This window comes from Scyliorhinus canicula, chromosome 10 (genome assembly GCF_902713615.1).
Source record: "Scyliorhinus canicula chromosome 10, sScyCan1.1, whole genome shotgun sequence".
In the NCBI taxonomy this organism is placed as follows: Eukaryota; Metazoa; Chordata; class Chondrichthyes; order Carcharhiniformes; family Scyliorhinidae; genus Scyliorhinus; species Scyliorhinus canicula.
The window spans coordinates 14,255,220-14,268,525 of NC_052155.1; the positions used below are offsets into that span (position 1 = coordinate 14,255,220).

At 49.2% G+C, this 13,306-nt stretch overlaps 1 protein-coding gene across 1 annotated transcript in view; it reads left to right on the forward strand.

Moving 5' to 3' along the window:
- Positions 1–13,306, forward strand: part of LOC119972235 (cadherin-7-like) — a 134,352-nt gene that overhangs the window by 43,931 nt on the left and 77,115 nt on the right. The window contains 1 exon segment of the mRNA XM_038808620.1: positions 7,357–7,711. Coding sequence (XP_038664548.1) covers positions 7,511–7,711 — 201 coding nt within the window. The 5' untranslated portion in view covers positions 7,357–7,510.

Consider the following 13,306-nt stretch of genomic DNA (forward strand, 5'->3'; position numbering starts at 1 on the left):
CCACTCATCTTGTTTCCTTTAAAAATCTGGAGAGGAAACTGGTCTTTGTAACTAGAGAGCTGCACACCAGCTTTCACTCTGAGCCATGGCATTCCGGTAACGTTCCGCCCAATATTTGTCAACCGGCTGGATTTTTTCTGAATGTTTGCCCTCCGATAGTATATTTTGCTCTGCTAATGCAGTACCTCTATTTGGATGGAATTTAAACCAAAGCCCCATGTGAAAAAATGAAAATCACTTATTGTCACGAGTAGGCTTCAATGAAGTGACCGTGAAAAGCCCCTAGTTGCCACATTCCGGCGCCTGTCCGGGGAGGCTGGTATGGGAATTGAACCGTGCTGCTGGCCTGCTTGGTCTGCCTTAAAAGGCAGCGATTTAGCCCAGTGAGCTAAACCGGCACCTACAAAATGAAATTCACTTATTGACACAAGTAGGCTTCAAATGAAGTTACTGTGAAAAGCCCCTAGTCGCCACATTTCGGCACGGCTGGTACAGGAAATGAACCGTGCTGCTGGACTGCCTTGGTCTGCTTTCAAAGCCAGCGATTTAGCCCTGTGCTAAACCACACGTGTCATTTAGGTATCAAAGACCCCATGGCCACTATTTTGAACAACAAAGGAGGGAAGTTTGTCCTGATGTCCCAGACGGAATTTTTTCATTGACCATAAAGCAGATTATCCTGTCAATATCAGAGTGCTGTTTGTGGAGTTCTGCTGTGTGCAAATGGCTGCCACCTCTCCAAGTCTGAAGCACTGACAACAAATTATTTCTAGAACAGTATAGAACAAGTCAAAGGCTAGGAATCATGGGGCGGGTGGCTAACCTCCTGACCCCCTCCCCCAAAGCCTGTCCACCGTCTGCAAGGCCCAAGTTAGGTGTGTAATGGAATACAGTACTCTCCACTTGCCTGGATGACTGCAGCTCCGACAACACTCAAGAAGCTCAACACCATCCAGGACAAAGCAGCCCGCTTGATTGCTCCCCCTTCCACAAACATTCAAACCCTCCACCACTAACGAACAGTAGCAGCTGCGTGCACCGTTTACAAGATTCACTGCACAAATTTATCTAGGTTCCTGAGGCAGCACCTTCCAAACCCACAACCACTACCATCTAGAAGGCCAAGGGCAGCAGATATATGGGAACCCCGCCACCTGGAGGTTCCCCTCCAAGTCACTCACCATCCTGACTTGGAAATATATCGCCGTTCCTTCACTGTCGCTGGGTCAAAATCCTGGAACTCCCTCCCTAGCAGCACAGTGGGTGTACCTACAGCTCAGGGACTGCAGCGGATCAAGTAGGCAGCCCACCACCATCTTCACAAGGGCAACTAAAGATGGGCAATAAATGCTGGCCTAACCAGCGATGACCACATCCCGTAAACTATTAATAATTGTTCAGCAGAATTGCCAGAAAATTAATCAAGCTTAAGTGAACCACCTGCACAATTTTGAAGATTTTTATTTGGTTGAGTTGAGGGTGAATTGTTTCCGGATGGCTTCACATCATTCCAGAGCAGGACTCAGTTGCCAGGTGGGAGTGAAGATATTGAACACCACTCATGTTGGCTGTTTCCTGGCTGAAAGAGTCGGGCAGGAATTGATTGCAGAAATCAGCACGGTAAAAGACCGTGGGCGCGATTTTACGACCATGCTGTGCACTGAAAGCAGCTCGCCGTGGCACAGCATGGCCGATAGATGCCGGGAGACCCCGCTCCTGGGTTCTACCCGCCTCGCAACGCCTCGCAAGGTCTAACACGATCTCGTGACATGTTGCGATCATGTTTTAGCAAATCTGTTTATCAGATCGAGACAGCTAGTCTCACTTTAATGTGCAGATTCCCGAGGTACCCAAGGCATTGGGATCTTTCCCCCTCATCTCAGTGACCTCAGGCGAGCGCCATTTAGTACTGGTCTCCACAAATGGGGGTCTTCCAGGGGAATGGAGGTCCACAGGTAAATTCCTTTTGGGCAGGGTGATGCCCACATCCCATAAATTGGGCAGGGGCTGGTTAGCACACTGGGCTAAATTGCTGTCTTTCAAAGCAGGCCAGCAGCACGGTTCAATTCCCGTACCAGCCTCCCCGAACAGGCGCCGGAATCTGGCGACTAGGGGCCTTTCACAGTAACTTCATTGAAGCCTACCCGTGACAATAAGTGTTTTTCATGCCCTGGCATGGCTGTGGTCACCCTGGCAAACTGGCATTGACACCCTGGCAGTGTACATCTGGCACTGGGGCAGTGCAATCTGGGTACCAGGCTGGCACTGCCAGCTGGCAGGGGCACTGCCAGGTTGGGCCCTGCCAAGATTCCAAGCTGGCATTTGTTGTGCGCTGTTGATTGGGTCAGGGATGCCATGCGAGGATGTTGGCGGAGGGAGGGTGGGCCTGGGGACCCTCCCATAATGTGTTGGGAACTGGGGACTTGGAGAGCTGCTACACTGCGGGGTCCCAGTGAGAGGAGCCACGTGTTGCCCGCCGAGGCCCCCTATCGAGGGGCGTTTTTGCCTTGTTTTCTCAGCTAAACGCTTGTGCTATGGGACTTTGTTTCCATCTAGTTAAATTGCACTCCGCGTATAGAAATCCATTTCAGCTGGTTCTTGCACCCATGATAAAACCTTAAGCCAATCGAGTGGACATGCCAAACCACGTTGCGTTACATGCTCAAATTCTCGCAAAGAATTAATTTGACGTGAGTTTGATTTCCGGATACTTTAAGATATATTTTCTGGTTTTAAGCAGTATTAATATGCAGGCTGTTCAATCTCATTGGCAGAAAGGCTGTTAATGAGTTGGTTCACAATGACAACAATATGTGCCAACTACAGGATGGACTGCAGGAACCCACCAAGGCACATCCGACAGCGCCTTCTAAACATAAGAACATAAGAACATAAGAACTAGGAGCAGGAGTAGGCCATCTGGCCCCTCGAGCCTGCTCCGCATTCAATTAGATCATGGCTGATCTTTTGTGGACTCAGCTCCACTTATCGGCCCGAACACCATAACCCTTAATCCCTTTATTCTTCAAAAAACTATCTATCTTTACCTTAAAAACATGTAATGAAGGAGCCTCAACTGCTTCACTGGGCAAGGAATTCCATAGATTCACAACCCTTTGGGTGAAGAAGTTCCTCCTAAACTCAGTCCTAAATCTACTTCCCCTTATTTGAAATTGAAATTGAAATTGAAAATCGCTATTGTCACGAGTAGGCTTCAATGAAGTTACTGTGAAAAGCCCCGAGTCGCCACATTCCGGCGCCTGTCCGGGGAGGCTGGTACGGGAATTGCTGGCCCGCTTGGTCTGCTTTAAAAGCCAGCGATTTTAGCTGAGTGAGCTAAACTAGCCCCTAGTGAGCTAAACCAGCCCCTTTGAGGCTATGTCCCCTAGTTCTGCTGTCACCCGCCAGTAGAAACAACCTTCCCGCATCTATCCTATCTATTCCCTTCATAATTTTAAATGTTTCTATAAGATACCCCCTCATCCTTCTAAATTCCAACGAGTACAGTCCCAGTCTACTCAACCTCTCCTCATAATCCAGCCCCTTCAGCTCTGGGATTAACCTAGTGAATCTCCTCTGCACACCCTCCAGTGCCAGTACGTCCTTTCTCAAGTACGGAGACCAAAACTGAACACAATACTCCAGGTGTGGCCGCACTAACACCTTATACAATTGCAACATAACCTCCCTAGTCTTAAACTCCATCCCTCTCGCAATGAAGGACAAAATTCCATTTGCCTTCTTAATCACCTGTTGCACTTGTAAACCAACCTTCTGTGACTCATGCACACCCAAGTCTCTCTGAACAGCGGCATGCTTTAATATTTTATTGTTTAAATAATAATCCCGTTTGCTGTTATTCCTACCAAAATGGATAACCTCACATTTGTCAACATTGTATTCCATGACCTCTACCAGCTAGAACAAGGCCAGTAGATGCATGGGAACACTACCGCCTGCAAGTTCCCCTCCAAGCCACTCTCCAACCTGACTTCCAACTATATCGCCTTTCCTTCACTGTTTCTGCATCAAATCCTGGAACTCCCCACCAGCACTGTGGGTGTACCCACACTGCATGGACTGCATGGTTCATGAAAGCAGCTCACCACCATCACCTTCTCAGGGGGCAATGAACATAGAACGTAGAATATAGAACATTACAGCGCAGTACAGGCCCTTCGGCCCTCGATGTTGCGCCGTCCTGTGAAACCCCTCTAAAGCCCATCTACACTATTGCCTTACCGTCCTTATGTCTATCCAATGACCATTTGAATGCGTTTAGTGTTGGCGACTCCACGACTGTTGCAGGAAGGGCATTCCACGCCCTTACTACTCTCTGAGTAAAGAACCTACCTCTGACATCTGTCCTATATCTATCTCCCCTCAATTTACAGCTATGTCCCCTTTTGCTGGACATCACCATCTGAGGAAAAAGGCTCTCAATGTCCACCCTATCTAATCCTCTGATCATCTTGTATGCCTCAATTAAGTCACCTCTTAACCTTCTTCTCTCTAACAAAAGCAGCCTCAAGTCCTTCAGCCTTTCCTCATAAGGTCTCCCTTCCATTCCAGGCAACATCCTTGTAAATCTCCTCTGTACCCTTTCCAATGCTTCCACATCCTTCCTATAATGCGGCGACCAGAACTGCACACAATACTCCAAATGCAGCCGCACCAGAGTTTTGTGCAACTGCAACATGACCTCATGGCTCCGAAACTCAATTCCTCTACCAATAAAAGCTAACACACCATACGCCTTCTTAAGAAACCTCTCAACCTGGATGGCAACTTTCAGGGATCTATGGACATGGACACCAAAATCTCTCTGCTCGTCCACACTACCAAGAATCTTACCATTAGTCCAGTACTCTGTCTTCCTGTTATTCCTTCCAAAATGAATCACCTCACACTTTTCTGCATTAAACTCCATTTGCCACCTGTTAGCCCAGCTCTGCAGTTTATCTATGTCCCTCTGTAACTTGTAACATCCTTCTGCAGTGTCCACAACTCCACCGACTTTAGTGCCATCTGCAAATTTGCTCACCCATCCTTCTACGCCCTCCTCCAGGTCATTTATAAAAATGACAAACAGCAGCGGCCCCAAAACAGATCCTTGTGATACACCACTAGTAACTGGACACCAGTCAGAACATTTCCCATCAACCACCACCCTTTGTCTTCTATCAGCTGGCCAATTTCAGTTCCAAACTGCTAAATCACCCTGAATCCCATGCCTCTGTATTTTCTGCAATAGCCTACCATGGGGAACCTTATCAAACGCATTACTGAAATCCATATACACCACATCAATTGCTTTACCATCATCCACCTGTTTGGTCACCTTCTCAAAGAACTCAATGAGGTTTGTGAGGCACGACCTACCCTTCACAAAACCATGTTGACTATCTCTAATCAAATTATTCCTTTCCAGATTATTATACATCCTATCTCTTATAAACCTTTCCAAGACTTTTCCCACAACAGAAGTAAGGCTCACTGGTCTATAGTTACCGGGGTTATCTCTACTCCCCTTCTTGAACAAGGGGACAACATTTGCTATCCTCCAGTCTTCTGGCACAATTCCTGTAGACAAAGATGACTTAAAGATCAAAGCCAAAGGCTCAGCAATCTCCTCCCTAGCTTCCAAGAGAATCCTAGGATAAATCCCATCCGGCTCAGGGGACTTATCTATTTTCACACTTTCCAGAATCGCTAACACCTCCTCCTTATGAACCTCAAGCCCTTCTAGTCTAGTAGCCTGTATCTCAGTATTCTCCTCGACAACTTTGTCTTTTTCCTGCGTGAATACAGATGAAAAATACTCATTTAGCACCTCTCCTATCTCCTTGGACTCCACGCACAACTTCCCACTACTGTCCTTGACTGGCCCTACTCTTACCTTAGTCATTCTTTTATTCCTGACATACCTATAGAAAGCTTTAGGGTTATCCTTGATCCTACCTGCCAAAGACTTCTCATGTCCCCTCCTGGCTCTTCTTAGCTCTCTCTTCAGAGCCTTCCTCGTGAAAACAGGATGAGGTAACAAAGGCTGGTTTTCTCAACAATGCCCACATCCCATGAAGAACATTGCTAAAGTTGCGGAGGAGTTTAGGTCTGTTTTGCGTCAAGACGTCATGCAGAACTGGAGACTATTCTGCCCAACACGGAGCAGGTGTTGCTATCCATGAATATCACCACGATGTCCACCATTTTGCAACACCTCTCTTCCCAGCTCCTTTGGCAGCTCACATTGAACAAAATCGGGGTGGGGGGGGGGGATATTTGACTCTGGGGAATATCGATTTGATAAAATTGAGGACACGGTTCTTGAGATGATTGGCAAAAGTACCAAAGGCAACATAAGCAAAAAAAAACCATTTATTCGGTGAGATTTGCACTGCCTGACAAGGTGGTGGAAGCAGAGTCAATCATTTTCTTTCAGAAGAGAATTGCATAGCTAATTGGAGATTGAACTGGGCAGGGCTATGGGTAAAGAGCAGTGATGGCGGTGGACTGTTGTTGGGGGGCGGGGTTGGGGAGGGCAAGGGGAGGGGGGAGGATGATTTTGTGATTGCTCTATGGCGCTGTGAAGCAACTGTGCTAACCACTGTGCTGCCTTGCCACCCGCCTCTAATTGCCCTTGAGGGGGCTGTTAAGAGCCAACCATAATGTTGTGGGTCTGCAGTCACATGTGGGTCAGACCACATAAGAAAGGCAGATTTCCTTTTCCTGAAGGACATTATTTACCAGATGGCCATATGAACCAGGTGAATATATATGGCAGACAGGATAAGCAGAGAGCATTGTTCGTTTCAGTTGAAACAGATAGGTATTTCCAATAATCCAATCACTTCATGGTCACTCTTACTGATACATACACTTACTGAAGAAGTTCTTCAGTTAACTGCATTTAAGTTCCCCAGCAGCCACCTTGGCGGGATTCAAAGTCATATTTTTGGATCAGTAATCCAAGGCAGCACCACTCCGCTACAGCACCCTCTGAAGACTAGGTTTCCTCTTCACTCCCTGGGGGTAATTATGACTTTGGTTGATATTGGAAATTAAAATCAGGAGAGGTTTATAATGGCCAGCTGAACGGATATTGCCCGTTTCTGAACCACATTCATCCTCACTGTGTGCGGTGATATGAGATATTGACTGGTGGCTGGATGTGCAAAAACATTTTCTACCTTTACTTATTGTCTCGCAGACAACATTACACCTTGTTCGGGGCAATTAGGGATGGGCAACAAATACTGGTCTCTCCAGCGACAGCTGCACCCAATGAACAAATTAATGATAAAAAAAATCATGGGTGCAGCTGAAGGTCACATCTCTTGTTCCTTTGTCTTTCAGTGATGTGAAGAGTTGAACTGGGACAAGATTCTGTGCAAGGTTCTCCCCGTGCGTTCCAAACTGTTCAGCATCGGTGTTTAGCACATTCCTGTCAGGAAAAAGTTTTCCCTTGGGAAATTGGCCCCGGCAACTCAACCTTCACGACTGCCAGGGAATGCTGAGACGCTACGCATGCTGGGCTATCCTGATGGGATGTGCGATGCTGGATTGTTGCCTCATGACTCCGGTCCACCCGGAACACAAGCAAGTGAACCATCAGCTTAACTCTCACCAACACGTCAAACAGAAATGGGTGTGGAACCAAATCTTTGTATTGGAAGAGTACCTTGGAACAGAGCCACTCCACATTGGCAAGGTAGGTCACTGCTTTGAGATGAGTTCAAGAAAAAAAGACTTATATTTATACACTGCAGTCTTTCACAAGCAATGAATGGTCCAGAACGCTTTACAGCCAGTAAAAGCAATTTCTGAAGCACAGTCAGTGTGATAATGACCAGGTCATCTCGTTTTTTTCCCCCTGATGCGCTATCAATCGTACTAAAGACTTGAATGGGTACAATAGAGGCTTTATTACAGTTCGATGTTTATCCTCCGACTGCAGCTGGTAGAATGGCTGCTCAGGAGAAGTCATGCATATTTATACGGCTCCTTGTGGGCGGAGCTAGTATAGGTACTACTGTACATCCCCTAATATAGGCACACACACAATTACACAGTGGATCACCACACCCCCCCCCCCCCCCCATGTTGATTATTGGCTGGGACATGGGGGGGGGTGATCTCTGGCTCTTTTCAAAATTGTGGTGTGGTGTCTTTTACATCCACGCGAGAGAGCGCAGAGAGGAATTTGGAATAACCTCTTCCCCAAAAGATGTCACTTTTAGCAAAGCAGTAGGCCCGTCGTTAAACTGGAGTGTTAGCCGAGAACGTTAAGCTGAAGTCATGGAGTAGAACTGGAATCTATGACCTTGTGCCTCAGAGGCAGGAGAGCTATCAGCTAGGTCGCAGCTGACCCATGGGGGCTGGAATCTCCACCTCCTGCCTCGTGTAGCAGAGTTCCTAATGTGAAGGAGAATCCAGTGTCGGGGGAAAAAAACGGCAGTGCCGATCCTTTTCCCAAACTCTGGTGCCCCGCTGGTGCATCCGATTGACAAGTTGGGCACCAGATTCTCCACACCTCCATGATTCTCTGGCCCTCGGACTTTCTGCTTTCTGCAGAGAAAAAGAGGAAGTGAGAGCATTCTACTGCTTTTTATGTGGTCAAGAGCTGTCAATCATAGCTAGATGTTTCTAAATATTGCGGTTAGTTCCATTGTGGTCAGTTACATAGCAGGGTACTTGATATCCATTCAAGTATGAAGGGAAATTAAATGACAGAATGACAGAATCCAGACAGCTGGCTGAGTGGAAGCTGCCAATCCACCACCACCCACCTCAATTTCACTGAACCTGGTAGGGGGGCTCTGTTATGAGGGGGTTTCTGGTAGGGGGGCTCTGTTAAGGGAGGTCTCTGGTAGGGGGCTCTGTTATGGGAGGTCTCTGTTGTGAGGGGGGCTCTGCTATGGGAGGTTTCTGGTCGGGTGGATCTGTTATGGGAAGTCTCTGGTAGTGGGGCTCTGTTATGAGGGGGTCTCTGGTCGGGGGCTCTGTTACGGGAGGTCTCTGTTGTGGGGGGGCTCTGTTATGAGGGGGTCTCTGGTAGGGGCTGGGTTAGGCGAGGTCTTTGGATGGGGGGCTCTGTTATGGGGGTGTCTATGCTGGAGGTTTCTGTTATGGAGGGACCTTGGTGGGGGCTCTGTTATAAAGAGCAAGCAAATCCTGTGGTGTTGGGGGAGGTAGAATTGCATTGTGGGAGAGCGGGCAGCCGCCGACCTCGATATCGGGCCGCCCGCACAAAATGGAAGCGAGATAGCGGAATTCTCAATGTAATCCCATGTAGCCCCCGCCATGCATGGCAAGGGACAGTGAATCGCTTCTGGGCACCGTGCCCAGTGAAATCGCGTTTGGCGACTGGCCGGAGAATCCCCGTTCACGACCGAATCTGGGGCAGCAGCGCTTTCGCGATGTTCTGCCTTCTCCAAAGCAGCGTACTCAGACATTGCCTGAGGCCCACCCCCGATGCTCCGCCCCCGACCGGCCGAGTTCCCGAGTGGGTTGCATGTGGTCACATCCTTCAGGAACTCGGTGTGGAGGCTGCGGACTCAGACATTGCCTGAGGCCCACCCCCGATGCTCCGCTCCCGACCGGCCGAGTTCCCGAGTGGGTTGCATGTGGTCACATCCTTCAGGAACTCGGTGTGGAGGCTGCGGACTCAGACATTGCCTGAGGCCCACCCCCGATGCTCCACTCCCGACCGGCCGAGTTCCCGAGTGGGTTGCATGTGGTCACATCCTTCAGGAACTCGGTGTGGAGGCTGCGGACTCAGTCCAGGGTCGACAAAGTTGGGGGATGGCCGATCCACAGGCAGTGGGGTCTTTGCCATGGGCTGGGGTCACTGTTGTGGGATGGGTCCGCGGCACGTGAGCTGGCTAAAGGGGGGGGGCGGGCACAGTTTTGCAGCCGGGTCCGTGAGCGGCAGGTGCCATGTTTCACGGCACGGTGTCCGCAGGCCGCACGGCCACGGACCCAGCAATTTCAAAGTGCTGGTAAGAACGGGAGACTCTCCTGCCCAGAAACACTGGAGAAGGCACACCACTGCTGTGTACTTTGACAGCATAATCATGGACCAATCCAATGGCAGTCCCTGGTCAGCAAAACCCTCTGAGAACTTGGCACCTGAAGGAAGGAATATCATAAAACATCCCTGTGCACATGTCAGAAGCATTCTAAAACAAAATATAACAATCAGTCGCATCTGGATGTATTAGCGCAGATCAATGTAGGCTTGAAGGAGCATCTTAAAGGGTCAAGGTGAAGAGAAGGAGATGTTGGGACAGGTAATTTCAGAGATTAGGGCCCAGGCAGCTGATGGTATGGCTGCCAATGGTGAAGCGGTTAAAAGCGGGCAGGTTTCAGAGGACAGATTTGGAGGAGCAAATTCAAAAGATGCCGGGTATACTCATCAGGTCCCATGTGTGGCGAGGAACGGCTAACTCTCAAACCCATGACCATTCTTCGCAACTAGATCTAATCAGATGAGCGCAGATGGCTTTGGCATCTTGAGGGGTTGGAGAAGATCACAGCGATGGGGAGGGGCGAGGCAAAGGAGGGATTGGAAAACAAGGGTGAGAGTTTTAAAATCAAAGGCTTTGCTGGCCGAGGAGCCAACACTGGTCCACAAGCATCGGGGTGATAGGGGAGTGCGGCTGGGTGTGAGTTAGCACAAGGGTAGCAGAGTTTTGGATGACCTCAAGTTTACAGAGGGTAGAAAATACGAGACCAGCCAAGAGAATGTTGGAACAGTCGAGTCAAGAGGTAACAAAGGCACGAATGATTATGCTGAATGTTTACCTTGTCATTTATTATGCAATGACTGACACTGGCTGCCTCTTGAGCAGATCCATAGAATCCATAGGATCCCTGAAGTGTAGAAAGAGGCCATTCAGCCCATTGGGTCTGCACCGACCCCCTGAAAGAACACCTCACCGAGGCTGACTCCCCCATCCTATCCCCATATCCCCACCTCACCTGTGCATCTGTGGAAACTAAAGGGCAATTTTAACACGACCAGTCCACCTAACCAGCACATCATTCGATCATGGGAGAAAACCGGAGCACCCGGAGGAAACCCACGCAGACACGGGGAGAAGGGGCAAACTCCATACAGACAGTCACCCAAGGCCCAAATTGAACATGGTGCCCTGGCGCTGTGGGCCAACAGTGCTAATCCCTGAAGAAGCCTTTCTTGAAAAGATAAATCAACTCGTGCCTATTTCAAAACTTGGTAAACCAAGATGGGTCGCATCTCAAACAACGACGAATCAGACTACAGAAGGGAGATTGATCACTTGGTTGCATGGTGTACTGAAAACAATCTCTCTCTAAATGTTGGAAAGACCAAGGAACTGATCATCGACTTCAGGAAATGTAGCACGACATCCCCCCCCGTCTACATCAATGGCTGCGAAGTGGAGATGGTCGATAGCTTTAAGTTCCTGGGGATCACCATCACCAACAGTCTGTCCTGGTCCACTCACGTTGATGCAACAGTCAAGAAAGCCCAACAGCGTCTCTACTTCCTATGGATGCTAAAGAAATTTGGTATGAATGCATCAACTCTCACAAACTTCCACAGATGTGCAATAGAGAGCACCCTATCCGGCTGCATCACAGCCTGGTGTGGCAACTGCACGGCCCAAGATCACAAGAAACTGCAGAGTGTGGTGAACTCAGCCCAAACCTTCACACAAGCTTGTCACCCCCACATTGATTCTGTCTACACCTCCCACTGCCTCAGGAAGGCAGACAGCATTGTCAGAGATCCCTTACACCCAGGAATTGCCCTCTTCCCGATCCTTCCAGAAGATACAGAAGTCTGAAGACCCACACATCCAGACACAGGAACAGCTTCTTCCCCAAAGTTACTAGACTCCTCAACGACTCCCCCTCGGACTGATCTGTTCCCTGTAAGAACACTATTCACGGGCAGCATGGTGGCGCAGTGGGTTAGCACTGCGACCTCACGGCGCTGAGGTCCCAGGTTCGATCCCGGCTCTGGGTCACTGTCCGTGTGGAGTTTGCACGTTCTCCCCGTGTTTGCGTGGGTTTCGCCCCCACAACCCAAAAAACGTGCAAGCTAGGTGGATTGGCCACTCTAAATTTCCCCTTAATTGGAAAAATGATTGGGTACACTAAATTTAAAAAACAAAACAAAAAAAAAAAAAGAACACTATTCACAATGCCCTTTGCTCCTCTCGTTTGGCCCTTGTTCTGCACTGTAACCAATCATTATTTGTTGATGTACCATTGTCAATGTACTCTGTCCATGATTCTTTTGTTTACTATGTGATGTGTTGGGTAAGCTGGGTCTGCGAGGACTGCGTTTACTGCAGCAGTGAGAGAGACAGGTCTCCAACACTTGCGCTGACATCAGGACACTCCGTGAGCCACTGCGCATGCGCGGTGCGGTCGAACGATGTGGTCGGTGGTCGGCTTTGCCGTCCCCTTGGTCGTGGCATGCATGCGCAGGAGCCCAGGAAAAGCACGCAAAATGGCCGTCCTCATTTAGACTCAGGCTTTGGAGCTGTTTTACGGCCTGCACCCGCTCCGCATCGTGGGGGCCTTGCTGCGCCGTCTCTGACGCCTTGATATGGGAGTACTGGTTATTAGCGTGCTCGTGTAGGACGCATATCTTGATGGCGATGTTAAGGGTGAGCTGCTTAACTTTAAGGAGCTGCTGGCGAAGGGGATCCGAGTGGACCCCGAAAACGATCTGGTCGCGGATCATGGAATCGGAAGTGGAGCCGTAGTTGTAGGACTGCGCAAGGATACGGAGATGGGTTAAGAAGGACTGAAAAGGTTCATCCTTACCCTGAAGCCTCTGCTGGAACACATAGCGTTCAAATCTCTCGTTGACTTCAATGTCACAGTGGCTGTCGAACTTCAGCAGGACTGTTTTGAACTTTGTCTTGTCCTCACCTTCAGCAAAGGTGAGGGAGTTAAAGATGTGGCTAGCGTGGTCCACGGCTGTATAGAGGAAGAGAGCAATCTTTCTGGCATCCGATGCGGCTTCGAGGTCGGTGGCTTCAAGATACAGCTGGAAGTTCTGCTTGAAAATCTTCCCGTTTTCACCGAGGTTGCCGGCGATGCGGAGCGACGGGGGAGTGCGGACGCTGTCCATGTTCCCGGATGGCTGATCGCTGGTCAAAGGCAGACTATCTCAAGGTAGGCCCGTCAAACTCATACATGACTCACTGGTACCATGATGTGTTCGGTAAGCTGGGTCTGCGAGGACTGCGTTTACTGCAGCAGTGAGAGAGACAGGCTTCCAACACTTGAAGAAATGCAACTC